The sequence below is a fragment of the Falco naumanni genome, chromosome 9 (assembly GCF_017639655.2).
Source record: "Falco naumanni isolate bFalNau1 chromosome 9, bFalNau1.pat, whole genome shotgun sequence".
NCBI classification, from domain to species: Eukaryota; Metazoa; Chordata; class Aves; order Falconiformes; family Falconidae; genus Falco; species Falco naumanni.
Genome location: NC_054062.1, coordinates 18,860,219 through 18,881,247, shown reverse-complemented (window position 1 = coordinate 18,881,247; position 21,029 = coordinate 18,860,219). Strand labels below are relative to the sequence as shown.

The 21,029-nt window shown below is 37.7% G+C and overlaps 1 protein-coding gene across 1 annotated transcript in view; it reads right to left on the bottom strand.

Moving 5' to 3' along the window:
* The window catches only part of LOC121093783 (nebulin related anchoring protein), a 53,876-nt gene that overhangs the window by 10,088 nt on the left and 22,759 nt on the right, over positions 1-21,029 (bottom strand). Inside the window, exons 18-34 of the mRNA XM_040606638.1 lie at positions 20,422-20,523; positions 19,730-19,927; positions 19,397-19,501; positions 17,018-17,116; positions 14,858-14,962; positions 14,280-14,387; positions 13,366-13,677; positions 12,249-12,353; positions 9,993-10,091; positions 8,086-8,190; positions 7,259-7,366; positions 6,356-6,469; positions 4,731-4,928; positions 3,040-3,144; positions 1,901-1,999; positions 1,023-1,127; positions 556-663 (exon numbers count right to left, since the gene is read on the bottom strand). Of these exons, the coding sequence (XP_040462572.1) occupies positions 556-663; positions 1,023-1,127; positions 1,901-1,999; positions 3,040-3,144; positions 4,731-4,928; positions 6,356-6,469; positions 7,259-7,366; positions 8,086-8,190; positions 9,993-10,091; positions 12,249-12,353; positions 13,366-13,677; positions 14,280-14,387; positions 14,858-14,962; positions 17,018-17,116; positions 19,397-19,501; positions 19,730-19,927; positions 20,422-20,523 (2,175 nt within the window). The remainder of the gene's footprint in view (positions 1-555; positions 664-1,022; positions 1,128-1,900; positions 2,000-3,039; positions 3,145-4,730; positions 4,929-6,355; positions 6,470-7,258; positions 7,367-8,085; positions 8,191-9,992; positions 10,092-12,248; positions 12,354-13,365; positions 13,678-14,279; positions 14,388-14,857; positions 14,963-17,017; positions 17,117-19,396; positions 19,502-19,729; positions 19,928-20,421; positions 20,524-21,029) is intronic.

Sequence of the window (21,029 nt, the reverse complement as noted above, 5' to 3'; positions counted from 1 at the left end):
GTCTAAGTGTTTTGCAAACAACAATCCAAATTAGAAGATATTTTTATGGATAAGAAGATGCATTTCCTCTATTTCAGAAATTAAGGGGACACAAGAGCTTCCACTGATTTTCACTTCCTAACCAGACAGACAGCTTCTGATTTTCACACTCAGCTTCTGACTTCATGTCAATTTGGGAACATTAAGCACTTCCGAAACTCAGCTCAAAGCAGGGTGGACAGAATTAGTGGGCACTTTATAATATGAGGAGCTGAAAGACTGGAAAGGAGCAGAATCCCTCTGATTTGTCTGTCTGCAAATACTTTAATTCACTAGCTATTTCCCACTGGAAGATGTTTAACCGAGCTTGGTTCCCTATTAGCAGCGATTCTTCCTCTTCTTTTTTTTTCTTTTAAATTCACACAAAGAATCTCATTCATAAGTAATATATTCTGTCTCACACTTGTCTCACATGGTTATGGAGTTGCTTTAATTCAGTTAAATCTGCTTTAGACAATGTTTTACATGAAGTTAACAGAAATTAGGCAAGAAGGAAGGTTGAATCATTCAACTCACATCACTGGCAATTTCTCTAGAGGCCCTGGCAGTCTGGAATGGGAGTGCTTCCGTTGTCAGCTTGTAGCCTTGAGCACGTAGATTATGCCAAGATTCTTTGTATTTTGCCTAAAGTAGGAAAGGCACATGTAGATTGCTGTTTCACTTTTAAATGCACAAAGGAACAAACAAAGGAACCCTCTTTCATTTGTTATTCTGTGTTACAGCCTCATTCTTCATAATCAAAGGATTTTTTAAAATTATCTTTGGGAAATCCTACTAACTCAGACAAAACATGTCTCGTTCTTTATGTAGATTTAATTTACTCACAACTGTATATATGCTAATGGAGATAAATATCATTATAATCACATCAGGGAAAGCATAAATAGAATAGATCTAAAAAGTCTACTTATCCATCTTCCTTGCTACTGCACGATTCAACCTCCATCCCAAATAAGTATAAGAAATACAGAACAAATTCTTACATCGCTGAGGTTGTCTGCATTTATTTTTGCCCGTGTAAATTCAGGCAGACCCAGGGTTGGTGTATAGTGATGCTGGCTGTCCTCTCCTGCTGCTTTATATAGGCGCTAAGAAAGAGATCAAAAAGACAATTGCAATTAATTTCCTCTATTGTTTCAATAATATAACAGCAGTACTTAAGTTGTTCATGGTTATGACAACTACATTAGCCAGCACAAAATCCAGCTAAGAAGATACCATTGCAACTGTAATGGGGTTTTTCTGGGCATGAAAATGTTTACATTAATTTTTATGCATATATCATGATGCCAGCTCACTACATTCTTAGCCTTGCATTGTTATGTTCCCAGCAGGCCAAAAACAGACTTAAGAATGTTAAGGACATCATGAACATGTTTTAAATAAAAAGGTAGGCATTTCTGGTGCACTGGCCATATTTTCTAGCGTGGATTTTTCTTCATGTTAATATAGATGATTTTGCTAATTTGTCTATGAGGTTTATCTCTTTTTTTCAAAAATTAGAAAAGTGATGCATTGTTTAGGAGCCCTTTAAAGTGGACTATACTATGCAAATGAGCTCCCTCAAGAACACCCCACAGACCTGATCTTTTGAGGCTGTTTTACGTAAAAAAAACTGGTAACAGGACTATATCATATGGGTACTATTTAAGCTTTTTAAAAGAGATTTAATTGAAAATTGTATTCAATGTTTGGAAATAATAAAATGTGATCTAACTGTGAAAAAGCACAAATAAGTGATGCTTGCTTTCTTTTTGATACATTTTGCTTTCAGAACAGGGCTGTCTCTTTCCCACTCCTCCATCCCTAGCTCACTGCATTTTGAAGAGCATATTTTCTGATTCACGTTAGGAGAGCCTACCTCATTAGCAATCATATTGCTGAATTTTGCATGAAGGAGGCCAGGAGAGTCTGTCACCGATGTGTACTTGAAGGAATGTGGTAGCTGACGATATTTATTCTGAGTTCACACACAAAGAAAATTGAACAGAATAACTAAATTATCTTGTCAGATAAGGGACTTTTGCAATACCAGTGGTCTAGTACTGCTTCTTGTGCTTAAAACTCTACTGTGCAAAGGGTATGTGTCTATTAACCATTAGACTAATTTACTTTTTGTTACTCTGAATTTGGTGCATTTAAGTCTCACAGGGGAAGTGAAAAGTAAATAAAGAATAAGGTGTTAAAAAAAAATCCAACTGCTGCTATGCTGAGTACAGTAACAAGGTTATTTCACTACTTGGTGTCATTAAACCTGGCTAGTGGAATTAACAGTAAAGGCAATCCAATCCAGAGAGAAGGTGCTGTATAAGCCCACTGAACTTTTTTTGTGAGAAAAATGAGGTTGCATCTGACCTGTGGTCCTATGTCAGCATTGTGAGCAAAATAGCTGCAAGATCACTACAAGCAGGGATCTGTTCACTAGAACACAACTAGGAAGAGCACTCTTATTTTTCTTAATTTCACATCTTTGTGAATATGGGCAACAGATCTAAGTTTTGAAAGTAGGAGAGACTATACGAGAACACAAAAAAGGAAATAAAAATTCAGTTACAGAGGAAGAAAAACAGTAGCACACAAAAGCAGCAAGTGAAAAACAGACTAAGACTGTAAAGCAGGAGCTGAGATGAGGACAGCGTAATGTATTGGGCAATTCACAGATCAGTCCGATTTTGGAGAAACAGTCTAGGGTACTTAGAGATAGGCACGGCTTTATTTTTAGTTGAAAAACCCATTTTAATTGTAAAATAAATGACAAAACAACAACCTCTTGGGTTTGAAACACAGGAGAAAAGATTTGCGAAAACACTTAGCAAAGTCTGCAAAACCTTGAACTCCATCAGGTTCACCCATCTGCAGTTAGGACACGAATAGAATGATCAAACGCGAGGGGAGGGAGCCTAGCATTATTCAGTGAGTCACTTAGCCAGCCCAGTTTAATAGAAAGACATCTGGCAAACTCTTGTTTGTACTGGAGAAATCAAAACCCTCTTTTGTTACCTCACTGATGAGTTCAGAAGCTTTCTTCTTTCCTTCAATCTCTAGGGCCCCTGGAGTAATACATCCAACTCCTCTCATAAAGTTCATGTCAGAGCGGTATAAATTCTAAGGAAAACCAAGCAGAAGTAGTTACAAGTTTGCATTTGAGATGCCCTATATTTATTCATCCAAAAATACACAATAACTGTATTCAGATAAATCCATTAAAATTAGTATCTACCACAGACAGTTCATATACATTACCCTAAGTTCTTGTGTTTATGTATGTGTCCATGTGCATACAGCCTTCATTTTTAACAGTTCCAAATAGTCATAGAATAAGCAGGGAACACCAAGGAAAAATAGCACTAAGCCACTGTTCAGACTTTGTTAAAATATTTTCCAGACCACCAAACCTATCAGTGACTCACTGTAAATACTACTTTTTCAAAAGTCACCAATAAGTTACTGGTAGATACATTGTGACAAATATTATTACATTTGATGATGAGAAAGGTGAGGAGGATCATTTTATTTTCTGCTTCAAAAAAAAGCTATAAAGACCAAACAACTAGTAAAGTACAGATTTGCCTACTTGATGGATATGTGAAAATTGCTACTGCTCACCGAGGGAGGAACTAGCTTTAGTTAATGAGGCGTTTTGGTTCAGCCAACAACTTATAATGGAAATGGACTATGCCTTCATTTTATTCAGCCACCTAGGAAAACAGTAACAGCTCCCCTTCCATCCAGGCCTGTCCAAAGCTAATCTCTAGACTGAAAGGCATTGTAGTGCTGTGTACAGCAAATGTCCTTTGTGAGTCGGAAGGTGAGAGCAGACAACGCTAGAGTGTAGTCCCCACCTCTTGTCAGCTACTAGCACCAGCTGCTAAGACAGTAAATTCTCCACTCAGATGTATTGCTGCCAATCATCATTTCACCCCCAACTCAAAATGAGTCATGGATGGAAAACTGCCTCAGAATCTCTGATTACACGTGTTTTTACCGGAATTAGGGCAGCACCATGGCAGCTGATGTTTACGCTTGTTTGAACACAGTCTGCCATCTTTAAGACTGTTGGCTCCAAAAGTTAAATTGATATACAGCAGCATTTTGGTGTCAGACATGTTTTTAAGATACAGTCCCTCCTGAGGTCTCTGGAGGCAATGTAATCCATTAAAAGCCCTTTGCTCAAGGCCGTGCCTACAGACACAGCCTACCCTTCAATTTGTAAGGCTTTATCCAGTTAATTTCACTCAAGATTACATAGGGAGCTTCTTAGAATTTCAGTGGTTATGCCCTGGCCCAGAGTTTATAAGTCTCTTACAAATGAGATTTATAACAGCAGGCATCTTTCTTGTGGAGGTACACATGAATTTCATCCAGATGCAAACCAACTCAAAGAGCAGCCAGCAAACAGTTTGCATGGTTAGCAAGACCTTAAAAAAGAGTATTTCACCAACAGAGCAATGATTCTCACTTGCAAACACTGCTCTGCCTGATCATCAATGACTACTATACTTTACCCCTCAGGATAGTGTGATCACTGCTGTACAACTGCCCAACAAAAAAAATGTCTCATTCCTGAATGTAATCACAGAGCCATTTCTTATCCCTCAGCTGCTGCTTAAATACACAGTGTCATGGTTTGGAACAGAACTGTCTTGCATTGGGACCAACAGGGAAATATCACTGGGATGTTTTGCAGTTACCTCGCTCTGTAGTTTGTATGCATTCTTGGCACACCGCAATCTCACATCATCAGTCAAAGGAGTGTACTGATGTAGCAGCTGTCTGTATTCTTGTTCGCTGACTAAAGACTGGGCTTTCCTGGCATGTACCAAGTTTATCATATCCAGTGGCAGGTGGAAGTGAGTCTTTGTATCCTCAAAACCTTGCTTATATTTCACCTATCACATTAAAAACAGATCACATAGATATCACAGCACGGTAATTAGAATTCAGGTTTTGATCGAAGAGGCATTCTCTGTATTTCCCCCATTTTCCAGTATAAATTACTCTTTTTAAAAGTTCCCTAACTTGTTTAAGAACACTGTGAATGATCGATACTTATAACTAGAACACATGGCAGCCCATCCTTCATCAAAATAGTAGCCACCTACATTATATTCAATTAAGATAAGATATTATTTATAATTCTTTTTGTTAAAACTGGATACATTGAATCTATAAAATTACCAAACTGATAAATGAAATTGCAACTCACTGCATTTCTAGAAAGCACAACAAAAACATGAAGCTACTACCCAAGGATAAAATGCAAACTGCCATATTTATATCAGAATTAGTACATATCCTCACTCAAAATATTTGTTGGTCTCCATTGATTTGGCCAGTTTAATTTCATATTTTTAAATGTCATTTTTAGTGGTGGGGTTTTTTAGACTTCTTGTCTCCATCCAGAAAAAGAAAGGTGTAGAAATATTCAAAGAACTTCTTGAACATGACATTTCCCTATCAGTTTATGCAAATTTGAGATGTTCAGGCTGTTCATCCAGATTATGAACATCCAGAGTTATTGACAATCTTCAAACTAATTTAGAGTAACCTGATAGATGGATGAATTCTTCAGACACTTGTTGTTACCTGTATGTCTAAGCATACCATCGCACAAGAAAGAATCCCAGTACAAGCCCAGCACTAAAAGTGAACACTCTCCCATCTATATCCACAATCGGGCTCACTATGGACAGTTTTGGCAAGAATATAAGTAGATCTTAGATTATTTATGTTCTTGAAGTCAGACAAGTATTTCACTACTTTCTCGAACAAGCCACAGTGTTCAAAATGCACTCCATAGTTACGATTCCTATAGGCAATGAACAAATGATGCGATTCTTACCCTATCCCAAGACCAAGTGGGAACCATTCCCCAACCAAAAAATTCCAACTTGAAATTCCATAAACTCATTCATAAACTCATCTATCCTTTAGCCTTTCAGGAAAACAGTAAACTGAAAATAATCACTGAATAACTTCGTATCTCTGCTAAATTTAATTCTGTACAAAGACCACTACTAATTCTCAATTAGACCTGCCTCTGAGTGATACTTTTACGGAGTAAAATATTCTATGCTAGGCAACAGTGGTATGCAGCAGGGGATTGTACAAGAATGCACAGTCTTCTTTTATTGTCATATTAATGTTACTGTAAATAATGTAAAAGAATGGTAAGAATATCATGATTGTATCAAGTGGGAGAGAAAGGCCCAAGTTTTAAACAGTAAGCTAGTCCACAGCTAAGTGCATCATTCATGAAGAACTACTCACTCTTAGGAAGCCAATTCCAAAATGCCCACATCTTTCTTGTACTTACATCACTCTGTAGCAATGCAGCGTGGACTGAATGAGCAATACGAATATCACCATCCAAGCCTCGTGAGCCAACCATCTGTCCTTTCATTTTCTGAAATGCCTCCTTATACTTGTGCTAAAAAGGAAATAAGAATAGAAATGTGAATAGGAGTGAAGAGAAGCATTAGTCAAATTGTTAAAACCTGAATAAAAGGGTTTTCACATTACAGAAAGCAAGCTACGGACAATAAATGCTGGCTATACTTAATATGATAATAAATCTGAATGAAACTTTAGTGGATGCTAGGAAGACCTCACCTGTGCAAACATTTTAATATTTTATCCTATTTAGAGAAAAGCACAAAAAAATACACCAATGAACACCTACAAATAGCTTGGGTTAGTTACCTGCTATTGCACAGGCGGTGAAAGATAAGAACCCAGTGCAGGTGCTCAAAATTAGCCTCTGAGGAGCCTCTCTCCATCAGCATTCTAGCAAAGTCAGAACAACTGGGCTCCTATGCTTGAAATCTGTATATTTCTACAACCTTTAAAGGACACTCAAGACAAACCCTGAAGGGTAGAATCCCCTGAATAAGCTCTCTCTTTCAAAGCTTACCTAGCCAACAGTGGCCGACAGCTCCTAAAAAATCCCTGAGATTGCTGAGTCACTACAGCAGGTAAGTTTATTAGCGAAGCTGACAAACTTTTGTTGTTTTAGCAAACCTTCCTTTGGTTAGTTACCAGCAGCACTTCATTATGGCTGCATCTCCAAAAGCCCAACTAACTAGACTGAGGCCAGATGTCTCTCAGATGTAGAGTTGGCTGGACATGCTGCTTCCATCCAGAGTCACTCAGCAGAGCAGAAACAGTCTGGAGTGACTGGCATATACTACTGGACAGTATCAGCAGTAAGTTCACATACATCACTTATGATTTCACCGGAAGCTTTTGCTGCCTGGAAGGGAATGGCATCTAGTTTCAGTTGATAGCCACCATCTTTCATCTTTCCCCAGGACTCCTTATAGCGAATCTAGGAAGCAGGAAACAGGAATAAAGCAGAGCTGCTGTTCAGAGGGTTGACACTGCAGCATTATTGCTATCCTAGAAATGTTACACATCAGTTTAAATCTATTCTAATGCAGAGGGCTCATATAAATGAAACTATCAATACACAACAGGAATAATCACATGACAAATGTCCATTATTGTAGAGGAGTGAAGGCAGTGGGTTGATCAGCATTGATAACATGCAGCTGTGGCTTTGCCTCAGCGGTGGTGGGTTGATTGACCTGGATGATGTGCAGCTGTAGCTTGTTCCTGCTAAGTGGTTAAATAGCCCTGAGGACGGTGGGAGAGGGGGTTGGATAGAGGAGGAGCAGTGTGGCCTGGCCTCGCCTCTGGAGGAAGGTGAAACAGCACAGGCAGGAGAATCTGACTGATAGTAAAAACCTTGTTGCAGCCTACTAGCCTGCCTGTGTTGCAGCAATTGGTGCCCTGTGTGAGGTTGAGTTGGACTCTGACTACAACACATTATTAAAATGTATTTTTTTGTTCTTAATCTTTCTAACTTATAAGAAGATTGATTTCTTATATTACTTCAGAAACATTTAGACTATATAATGATCATATCTGGGGAAAGAAAAGAAATTTAGCCTGATTTCCTGTGTAGGACAAATAGCAAAGCACTATCAACTTTTTCACTTTTTTTTTTTTTTTTTTTTTTTAAAGCATTAAAGGTCAGATTTATACCTCACTGATATTCATAGCATTTAATTTGGCCTGAAGGATTTCAGGAAGATCTGTCGTTGGTGTATATTGATGCTTTACACTCTCTCCCTGCTCCTTGTACAGCCTCTGAGAGAGAAAAAAAAAAAAAAAGATTAAAAAAAATCGCTACACATTCAGCCACTAGTTCAGACAAAAACATTAATAAACAAGTTTATGGAAAGCAAAGACTATAGAAAAGTGACAGCAGCATTAATAAATACAAGCCATTGTATTAGTCAAAAAATTCTGGGAGTCTGACGCATCTATCAACTAAAGAGGAACTCCTTGAAGTTTTGAGTGTATAAATCAATGTATATGAAAATTCAGATACTGGAATATTAATTTGATGACCTCCAACATATGTGAATAGCGAGAGGGAGAATGAACAGCATTTATTAACAGGTATGCACCCACAAGTGGCCCATCAACACTTTGAAATTCCACAGAAATCTGGGGAGATGAAGTTCCCCAAACACATCTCTCCAAAGTTGTTCATTTTTACCAGACAAATATGATATTAGTTACCTATACGATTCCTCCAAATTTATTTCCAGAGCTAGTTGCAAGAGGGTACTCAATAGTCAATGGAAAGAGATTAAAAAACCCTCAGAAGTGGACTGATCCCACCATAAACCAGGTGTTTATGTGGGCTACCTTGGAGGCAGAATACAGGGCTGGCTCAGGACTAACAAGCTCCCTGATGTCTGCAGACAGGTATGAGTTGTTCTGTGCAGTTAGCTGGAACTTCCCCTACAATGGCTATGCAGAGTTCACCTCTTCCACATTATTTTCCTTTCCTAGCTTAGTTTCTTCTTACATTGACATAATTTTCAGGTGAGTACAGATAGCCACCATCATTTTTTGGGTCTTTAGATATGACCCACATCTTGACCACCCAACTTGCCTTTCCAAGGCTATTATTTCTGTGTGAGGCTTTGAGATCCTCTACATTAGAAAGAACCTTTCCATTTCACCCTGCTGCCACTTTCTTTAGCAAGTAGGTCCACTTGTATTGCAGCTCCCTAAGAGGGAAATTAATGAGAACTCCATGTGTGAAGAAGTAGAGCAGCAGACTGATTTTGACTGTGGCTCAGTGGAACAAAATGACTTATATTTATCCTGCCTGAGATGTAAGCCTTTTGGATCTTATTAATTAAACCAAAGGCATAGACACTATACGTATTACAATAGCATGTGTTTTACACAAAGTCTTTCATCTTCTTCACTTTAAAAATATCTATTTTCACAATAAAACCTCCTCTCATGTTTGAAACTTGTCTTTTTTGAGTGACTTTTGCTTATTATTCACTTCTGTATTATCCCAGTTAAGTCTACAATATTTTTAAATCGCTCTTCTATTAAAAATAAACATGTTTAAACACCAAACAGCCTCAATTCTTCCCTTTAAGTTTCCCCCTCCTGGATTTCTCTCTCAGCAGGATGACAGCTTGAAATAGTTTATTTTTTCTTCCTTGTCATGCTGACTTACAGTTTGTTTCCAAAGAATATGCAGAAACTGAAATTTGAAAGGTCTGTTTGAAAAGGAGAAAGAACCCCAAATGTGTTCTTCCTCAATGAATCTCAAATGGCCAAAAGTCTCTGAAGGTCAAAGGTCAGTCTTACTCCTAAATTTTACTTCTGGAAAATAAAAATTGGACAGAAATCCCTTTTTACATGAAAGTCTCATTCATTTCAGTGGGATCTCTACGACTTCCCATTCCAAGTCAGAAACATGCTTTTTGTGAGATGCACCACACCAGAACACAGAAATTTCATGGTTCCCAGGGATAATCTCAGAGAAAGAGAGAGAGAGAAAGCCAGTGCTTCAATCAGGTCGTTCAAAGAGGATACCACTCTTATAATCATAATGTATATACATTATAACTTACATCCACAGCCTGGTTATAACTAATTCTAGCCTGGATCATCTCAGGAGTGTCTTTAATACTGGTAAACTTCAAAGCATATGGATGCTGACGGTACTTCTTCTGTTGAGCAGAAAAAGATCAAAGCTGTGAATTTTGTGCTGCTCTTTCATGCTATTTGAAAGAGAAAAATCATAGGTTGCTGGAGATTAGAGTGAATTTGTGAACATAATTATTATTCCTCTTTCCTCATCTTTATGTCCTAGGTACTTTCAGATTAATATTTGTTTCAATTTAACAATAACCTTTTGCCGATTAATATTAAAGAATTTCTCCATAAATATAAGGAAAACATTTCAAAATCAGATTCCGCCTACCTAAATACTCCAGAACTCAGGATTTTAAAATCTTTTTCAGATTACTTCAAATACAGTATGACTGATTATATTTTTTATTTATGGTTTCTTTAAGCAAGATATTATATACAGTTGTCATGTGTTAATAATGGCAATTGTTTAACTTATTGTTTCAGGGTTTAGGTTTCCTCCTAACACCTATATTAAATCTCTGCAGCCATTAACACTGTGCCTAATTGTAATGGTATATCTTCTGGATAATTATATTAATTATATTAATTCTGCTTGCTCGAAAGGACCCATAGTAGCTTTTGAGAGGTCTTGTTATATATGCATAATTAAGATGAAGGCTATTTGATGGCAAAATGACTTTCCGTATCACCAGGTCACTAAAAGCTTCCCTTCCTGCATAAGTTGTCCTAAACCCATCAACACTCTTATCTCTTCTCTACATAGTGCATACTAAATTTTCCCAATGCCTGTGATGAACTCCCAAGTCAATAAGCATTTCATGGCTCTTCTGGATATTGTTTTTATCTCAGTGTTCGAGTCTAAAGGCACGTCATTCTCTTTTACATTGAGCTTGTGATCCACATAAGTTTATTTGAGGCAACATCTTGATTCTTTGGGGACTCAAAACACCAATGTAAAACACATTACCTCTTTAAAGGTATTACAAGCTTATGAGCAATTTTTTGGTTTCAGAAAGAAATCTCTTAAAAAATTACCAGTCTTGCTAAGTTTCACTGGGGACAAAAGCGGTTTATATTTTGTCCTGATCAGCTTTAGAGACAAATAAGGGTTGACCAGAACATCTCTACGTAAATTTTCTAGAAACTATATTCTGGCAATTGCTTTTTACCATTACTACCAGGGCTAGTCACCGTGTGTATGTAAGAAAGGAGAAGGCTCATAGCCATCTAAAATTATTTAGTACTCACAAAAAGGTTGACATGAACAACCTAGCAGGTCAAATTTCTACTTGGCAGTTTTTACTACTCTAACATCAAAATGGTATACCTATACAGATTCCAAGACTGTTCCAGCTGGCACTGCTGGACTGGCTTTTATGAAACTACCTTGCTTTACACTAGCTGAAGATCTAGTTTATTGTGTCTAAAAAAATTGTCCCTCTTCATTGTAGATGATTACACAGGGAAAACATAATGTTAGCAATCAGTCAGACATGAAAGGATGACCATATTTTTCTGAGACACTAGTGGTTATGCTGTTATTCTCACTGAGTGAATGGACAGATGATTCCTTCATCACCCGTGGTTATCTAAAAAATCACAGGACTGAGTCTCCTACTGCAGCAGATTTGGCTAGTAGGACTCCCTCTGAAATAACAGAACCAGAATACTACGAACCTTTCAACCATTTCCACCAGAACCTCCTCTGAAGGCCTCATGGGTCTGACACAAAGGATTCTAGAGCCTGCCTTTTCCTCTAAGTGATACTGGTTATAGGGAAAAATAAGGATGAAAACTACCTGGGCCAATAGATAGCTGCAGATAGAGATATCTATATTAATTTCAATAGCTAACATGAATATATATGAAAAGGAGCAAGAAGGTACAAAAGAAGGTTCTGGGTCCAATGACTGCATCTTTTCATCATCTCTCCTGTTTTGCTTCATTAAAAAGGTAGGTTAGTGGGTAGCAATTGAGCACTGTTTGATTGCCATTATTATTCATAATATCATTTGTCACCTACTTTGTTTTTGCAAAGGCTATATAGACTCCTACTGGTGTGTGTTTGGTATCTGGTTTCCCTCTAATTACCAGTCCTATCCCTGGTTTTGAGGTCTTTCATGTGGTATGCCTTTTTCTTTCCCCTTTGAGTGGAAATTATTTTAATTTTATACAGACTTTTTGCACGCATTATGCAGCAAATTCTGTTACATGCTGTCATGAAATCTCACCTCACTAATGAGTTCTCCTGCCTTCTTAGCCTGCTCCACATTTAATGACCCAGTGGCTATCCATCCAGCTCCTTTCATCCAGTTCAAATCTGCTCTGTATTGGTTCTGACAAAGAAAAAAAAATCCTATTGTTGGTGTTCATACACTTAAAATGCCATTAAAGGATTCAGACATCTCAGGAACAACAACCAAGTCAAATTAGCGCCTGCTTTTGTTTTATTCACTATTGCACAGTTGCAAGGAAAGCAAAAAAATTACAGAATGAAACAGAAGTATTTGGACTCACCGGCATTTGTGCAATATGTTTTGCAAGGTAATTTTTAGAAACGGTCTACACCTTACTGTCATTTGTAATTTTTATTCTAAGGTGTCAAAAACTTTGGTTCTGTTGTACATAGTGCAGTGTTGCAAATATCATTAATGATTTGCAATGATAAGAAAACAGTAGCATTTCCCAATCCCTATTCTTTTGTTGTACTGGAGGGAAAGCATTATGTTTTGGTTTTTCCATGTGTCTTTAAGGAGGCTGAGTACAGGAGTACTTCACACTTTCCTCACAAAAACCTCTTCTACCAACAGCCTACTGAATTCCAAAAGCTTACACGAGCACTACAGCTATGTTTCTCAAAGAAGCCAGAAGGGTTTCAGCACCTATACCTCAACAAGACCTATACACATATCTATCTTAGTCTCCTTGAAAAGTTCTGATTTAAAACCTCAGAACAGGAAGTCTAACTTATAGTAACCATTTACAGTACCAGACAGTTCACCTGATGGTTACTGTTGGGCATGTGGTCTCCATATGGAATTGTATCACCAGTTTTATCACTGTAAATTATTTAACCTCCCTGCACATTAGGTAAAAAAAACCCTGTACAACATATATGAATCCTAGTGTTTTATTAACATTTGAAGTAGGCTTTGAGTAGGCTTTATATCTCTTGAGCAAGTAAGTGGTTAATATTTACTGTTTTAATATTAACTGTTTAATAGTTGAAAAATTAGGTGCATAAATACGTCATGGCATTAAAAGCATAAACATCTGAAGAAATTCAGCCCTAAGTGTCTGAAGGGGTTGAATGAAAGGGTACTGAAATAAATTCAGCCCTGGACTTACATCACTTTGCAATCCGTAGGCCCACTTGGCCCATGCCACTTTCATGTCAGTAGGCAGGGCTGTGTAGTGATGGAGAGCTGTCTTGTACCCTCTATCTGTGGCCAAGTTCTGAGCCTTTCTGGCATGGACAAGGTTAACCATATCCATGGAGACCTGGAACTGATTCTTTGTGTCCTCAAATGCCTTCTTGTACTCCAGATCGCTTTGCAACTTTGACATTTGAAGGGAATGAGCCATCTGTGAATCTTCCTCCACAGCTTTTACTCCAATCAGCTTACCCTTCATCTTCTCATAACCTTCCTTATATTTAATCTGTGAAGAAAAAAATAGACCGTGAGTAAACGATCTAAGCTGCCAAACTGACAGCTCTGCGAGTAGTAAAGCAATGGTCTACCAGAGCTGTGACATTCTTGGTCTCTGGTACAAGCAAGAAAGAAGTCCATTTGCAAAAAAGAACTGGAATGCCTTAGAAATTAGTAAGTGTTTATAAATAAACTTTTTTCTAAATAATAATATGTTCACAAAAAGCTGTAAGAAATCTTTTCTTTTTGTTTCTTTCTAGGAAAACCAACATTCTTTAAGCACTGAGGTCAGAAGGTTCTTTCACATATTTTCTGGCCAGTCACAGATGTATTTAGTTATGATGTTTCACAGGAGATTTTCACTTCATTTTGAGTTCTAAAATTCACCCTCAGGTCAAAATGAGAATAGGAAAACACAGTCAGCATGTGGGGAAAAACTCTGAATTGCTCAGAGCAAACTTTCTGACTAATTATGGAATGCCAGTCCTTAGCACAAATTGAGTGAGGGTGGCTCAGGGCACTGAGATATATGTGACATATCCCTAACACCTGGTAGCAACCTGGACTGTCAGCTGTCCTAAGAATAAGGAAGCTCATAGAGTCCATACTCACATCACTTGCCAGATCCTTCTTTGCCTTAGCTGTCAAGAATGACAAAGCATCCAAACGAAGCACAAATCCTTTTTCCTTCTGCTTCTCCCAGCTACTCTTGTAGAGTTTCTAAAGAGATGAAAATACCACAGCCTCTTTATTACTATCAATATATTCTGTTTGTTCTATAGTCACAATGAAAGCTCTCAAGTAACATCAGACCAGAATACACTCCATGCCCAGAAACTATCTGTCTAAGGATCAGATCCTGGTGTCTTCACTTACATACTGTAACTGAGGGCACCGTAACCCCATTATCTCACTGGTTCCAGTGAAACTGTCAATGTGCCACTCATCTGGGAAATCTACTTATGTGGAAAATACACAGCTTCAAACTCCAAAAGCAACAAGTCTTTAGAACAACAGATGTGACTAGTGTTTCATTAAGAGCAAGTAATCAAATTTAGCTATAACATTTTTACATCTAAAACATTTGGAACTTCTCAGAGAAAGAACTTAACTTTTACCCAAAGAACAAACATTTCAACAGCAGCTATTCACAGGAGTGAGGGAATCCAAACCTCTGTCTTACACAGTACCTCACTGATATTGGCAGCATTTGCTTTGGCCAGTATGAAGACAGGATCATCTTTGCTGATGGTGTACTGATGAAGAAACTGCTCTTTTCCTGACCTGTAGGCAACCTGTACATAGAAAGTAAAGCATGGTTAACAAGCAGTAGTCCATGTTTAATACTGAAGGAATACTGATTAAAACACCCCAAATATTCAAGGATTTGTTAGGGTAATTTACTTGGTGAGTCAGTCTTTAGCATCATGACTTTTTTTGCCAAATATGAATTTGGAAGCTGACACAGAGTCAGGTTGACCAAATTACTCATGGTTAAATTTCAGGGAAACAGTGAAACACCATACTTATCAGGATACTTTAATTCTCTTTCCTAAATTTACCTACTTAACTGGCTATAAAGCTGTCAGTAATTCATACTCTGTACAAAATGTATGCAAGAATACATCCAATATTAAACTACAGCTACTTTTTAGGTGGAATGAAAGTCTTTAATAGGATGCAGAAACAGCGAATTTTAGGCATGAAATTAAGAATACTAAGCAATTGAATCTGCAGAGAAAATTTGTGACTTAAATGTAATTAGCTGACTGCTAATACTCCAGTGAGGACTAACATTCCAACTTTAAATGAAAATATCAAGGACCTTTTATGATCCAAGTAGCAAATGTCTCCATTTTATATCCCAGGGCAACATCAACAGAGAAATTAACTGCTCTGTTTCAGAAGCCCATAAAGCTGTTGGAGGAGATGTTAAAAAGCAATGAAAAGATGTTCCATTTCACAAAATGTTACATTTCTTACATCTCACAGAAAAAGATAAAAAAATGTCTCTACTATAAAGCTCTAAATCCGTGGTTACTCTTCTGACTTCAGCACAAATACAGAAAGGCAGCGCTGTCCAGTACATAGGAAATAAGTAACAGGAGTCAGGAGACCAGCATTCTCCTCTGATTCAGTATGGTGTCATCTGTGAGCACACAACACTCATCCAAGTAAATGCCAGGTTTTTACTGAAGCAGAGGAGCAAAAAAAAAGCAAACATGGTAGCTTCCTGGAAAAGACCAATCAAGAAGCAATAATGCTTCATTCACATAACAACTGAGAAGCTGACAGTATCTTCATTTCAAGGCACAACATATTAAAAGTAATTTTAAAAAAGCTTGGCAAGTAACTACTGTTCCAAATTTAGTTGTTAAGCAATTTTAACAACAGGTTCCCTTTCTTTTGGAAACTTAAAAGTGAGCTGCTGTCAGCTAAGTCCTGCCAAGGAATCCTGCGGTACCATCTCAGCCTTGAAGTGGTTGGGCAGTGGAACTGAATGACCTTTGTAGGTCCATTCCAACTGAAATAGTCTATTCTATTCTATTAAATTATAAACTATCCTAATCTGTCTGCCAGGGTTGCTCAGCCCCAAAGAAGAATAGGGAGCATTCTGAAGGCACCCAGTTTGGGAAAATATGCCTATTTTAGCATTTTACTAAATCATCGAATCAAAAAGTGAAGTACTTTAGTAAAGTAAGTAAAGTACTTTAAGAGCAACAGCTGAATAATGTGTGTGGTCTCACAAGGCTGATGTAGCTTTAAGTAGTCTGACAGGGCCCTCAGTGGAGAGAAACACAGAACCTGGGATGGATGTTTATCAGTCCTGTGGTAATGTCTACCTCGCTTTGAAGCACCACTTGAGGATCAGCTGGGAATACTGTGTTTTCCCTCCAGCTTCCTTCTTCACTTTTACTACCTCATGGATAACCAATTTTCTTGCAGATGACACTAATGTCTCTGGAACACCCAGTTATACTTTCATGAACACACTTCAGCCATACTTGGATCCAGCCTGCACCACACAGACGTTTGTCACCGAGACTGTCTTGTAGAGGCACCCTCCCACTCCCCCGCCAGCCTCTGACGTAAATTATGAGAAACCTCACATGTCTATTTCCATTCCCACTGGGGTTTGATTTTGGTTATTGTTCTAGTTCAGACAATTAATGAGAGAATTAATCAAATAAACAAATAAGACCCCTTAGAAATAAATCCCAAGAAATTTCATCTATTGAGAGGTTTCAGGATTGGGTTCTCTTCCACCACCAGCCCAGTCCACATATCTCAGGAATGACCACATTATGAGTAAGTTACTGGGAAAGATACAAATTCTGTCAAGGACTCACATCACTCTGCAGTTCCTGGCTTTTCTTGGCATGCTTGATCTGAGAACTGTCAGCCACACTGGTGAACTTCAGAGTATCAGCTTTCTGTCTGTACTTTTTCTACATCAAATTAAAGCAGGTTACACAGAAGTTTCAGTAACTACCTTTTCCCGTAAATACAGTATTCTCAAAAAGTACATGACTAATAGACCCAAAAGTCCCATGTAAATTCCCAAGACAGTTTTAGTATACGCATCAACAAAATAAGCTTCCAAATACTTCCCAGGGATAGTATTTTCGAGGCAAGGGCAGTGCAAGAGTATGGTAAATGCATTGTTGCTGACATTGCAAGTATGGGTACTCTTTGGTGCCAGATGTAATAGCTACATATCTTACAAGATCTAGGTTGCACACCAACTGATGAGTGTCCTTCGCAAACTGGGTATGACTTAACTCAGGATACAAGAGAGCTCATAAGCTACACGGTCAATATTACTATCTCATTTTCTTACATGAGACTTCTCAAGCAAATGCATGTGATGTTCAAATCACTGAACATATATTACTAAGATATTTAAATTAAGACATTTCTAAATTATCAATTAAATTAGAGCAGGCAATTTCAGTATCCTGAAAGTAACATAAATTCAAAACTTTCCCCACCATCTCCCAGATCTTTTCAAAGCAGAGCTCAGTGTAGACACTGCAGTCAAGCCTTCCTGGGAGCAACAGCTATGAGAGGCCTCCACAAGGCTCAAGTCTTGGATGTGGGAAAAAACATCATGCTTCATTCATCCTCTGGTACCAGTACTTATATAAAGCCTATTTGAATGGACAAATTTGCATAGACACTAGTGTTTCTAGTTTGTTAAATAAGACTGTCCTTACTTTTATTCCATCTTACTTCTTGTTTTGCATTTGAAATACACCAAAATGAATGGAAAACTTTAATTGACTTCTTCAGGCTTTGGATCAGCCCTGTTCTGAATCAATATCTCTGCCTCAGCTTGTTCTCAAATGAGTGATGCAAAAGGCTAAGCAGCTCTTTTTATCTTTGACACAGTATAAAGAAATGCAGCATCCTATTTCATGACCATAATATGATAGGGGACACCAAGCAAATACTTCTTGTATACTTTAGTTGAATTCTTATTCTAACAGTTCAACCATGAAGTGGGGCATTCCACCTAGGAAGGAAAGCATCTTTTCATTATCTGGCATTTCAGGCGAGAAATCCTTCTGTTTGAACTGATGGGTGAACATATCAGTTTATGCTGTGTCTCTGCTAGTGGAACACAAAATAGAAGTTAAAAAAGCATGCAGCACTTCAAAGAGGTGCTCATTGCTTTATTTTAGGAACCTGGAATGGAGGCGGATTAAAAAAAGCATGTTTTGTCACATTGCATGCAACACAATGTAGTGACATTCTGCAACAAAATGACAAAATGCCAGGCACTGTATGGCAATAGAGCTCTCTAAAATAATATCCACTAGTCTCCAGTTTAAATGACTGTCAGCCATCTCTTGGCCTTACACAGCACTGGAATGAAAAGGCAGATCATTATGGGTTAAATATTTGTGGAAGTGATTATTACTACAGCACACCACAGCAGCAGATGTCAGTCTATCCCTAGTGAGACACCAGATCTAAGAGTAGCTGCTCTTCTTTTGTTTCTAAGATGTATTTTTTTCCCCTTGCAGGAGTAGTAAGAGGATGTCAGAGACCCAAGGTATCAGAGTGTGATCTCCAGTAACTAACTGGCTTCTGTTCCTTCCTCCAGCACTAAGTGGGATTTTATCCTTCTTGTCAAACTTCCCCTAATTTATTCTTCTATCTGTCCTCTAGTTTTCCTAGCACTAGTGAGATGACTCAACCATAGCTAAGCAGCTGAGGAAGTGTACTTCCATAAGGTTAATGGCAGTGCAAAGCCATGAATTAATCAAGTAAAGCAAGGAAAAGCAGCACAAGCTGAAGTTGCCAGTAAAGTCACAACTCTTATTGGCCAAAGAGCAAGGAAATTTCCAAACATGGCTAACAAATGCCTATTTTTTCAATACTGTTCCTTAAACTCTATGCATTTCATGTAGCCTGTACCATAGGAAACGCTAATTCCTTTCAATGCCGATCTGCAAAATGGGTAGCTGAATGAAAAGAGGTGGAAGGACAATTATGAGGACTTTTGCTTCACAAACCTGACACAATAACCACAAAAAGGGAAAAATTACTTTTAACCCCTAACCCAGGATGTCTAAACTGTAGAATAACTCAATTATGCGCACCAGTTCTTCTATTTCTTAGATTTTCCATATTAGGGATTCCTTACCTATTGCACATGATGTAGTGGAATAAGTCTGCATAAAGCTTTGAATAAATGACAGCAGCCTGAGTACTTTGCTTACCTCACTGACCAAATCTCCTGCCTTTTTGGCTTGCCGTATATTAAGACTTCCTTCTGTGATACACCCAGCTCCTTTCATCCACATCAGATCTGCCCTGTATCGAAGCTGTAGGGGAAAATGCTATTTATTGGAATGGGGAACACAGGTACAATATTTGTATGTGAACATGGGCACCCCTTGTAGTTTCAAAGACATTGCAAAGACTTTTTTTAAAGTCTTGTCATTAAAAAGTAATGTAAATCAGTGTCCATATGAAATGCAAATTAATATCAAACTGAAAATGTCTATGAACACTTATACTTCTTGTAACTGTTAAGATATACATCAACTTACATCACTCTGGAGACCATAGGCCTTCTTTGCCCATTTCATCTTCATGTCTTCTGGAACCATTGTGTATTCATGGAGTCTCTTTCTATAATCTAAGTCACTAGCAAGTGCCTGGGCCTTCTTAGCATGTCTCAGGTTTATCATATCCATAGGCAGATGGAAATGTGTCTTACTCTCCTCAAAATCTTTTTTGTAGGCAATCTAGAAATAGAAGGGATGAAAATAGTTGGCTGTATCAGTGTGTTGCAAAGTCAAAGCTATCTTAAATCTCCACTCTTGTTTGGGTCCTTATGCAGGTTAGGCAAAAAACATATGTAGAAATCAGGGTCTATGAGGGATGGCAAGATGGCAGGATGAATTTTGCAGACTCTAGAGACATCTTTATTACAGTACATCTGAATTTTAAACATACTTTTATCTGCTTCAAAGTTTTATGTAGAAGAGTTTATATTGAGTTTTTAATAGAATGTGATTTTCCTGCCCCAAAACAAGGACACCATCAACCCAAAATTCCCTATGAGAACAAAAATACAGTGCAAACATTGCAGATTAACAGGTGGAGAAAGGAAACCAATTTTTGTTAAACACTTCCAAGAATTTCTTATAGTGAGAGCAGTAACAGTGGTAGATCACAAATTGTTGCTGAAAGATTCATAATTATGAAAAACATCTTTTGAGCAAGAGAAACAATTTACCTCACTACTCATCTTGGCCACCTGTAAAGAGTGCAAAAGTCTGGAATCTTTGGCTCCAATTGCTTTTCCTTTTGATTTTTCATATTCTTCTTTATATTTAATCTGTGAAAAAAAATGTTTAAGTCAAAGAACATTTCCAATTACCCAAGATGTAAGCAGTAAGTTTTTCACTGGTGATTTGGATGGTCAAAATTTAGAAGGGCTTTGCCTGATTCTCATTTTGTCACGTCAGATTTCCCAGATTTTCTCAGAAATCCCCAAAGTGAAAAATTGGTCTCATTTATGTTGTCTTTAACCTCACACTTCAAGGCTCACTCCTTTAAGGTAGCTACGTTTATAAATTTAAAGTCTTCCAATTAGCTAAATTATCTGGTTCTTAAAGCAAAAGATAAGAAAATCAATAATAAAAATCAACCAAGGAACTCAAGATTTGGTTTTCTTAATGAGGTGGGATTTCAGAATCACCATCATTGCAGAACAGTTTCCAGGAAGAGTTTCTAACTTTTCTGCCTCTCCGCAGGTTAAGAATCATGAGATAATTTGTTTAAAAAGAGTTTGCTTGGAAATTTTTTTAGAGACGTGTTTATGTTAAAGAAGCAGACTAAAGA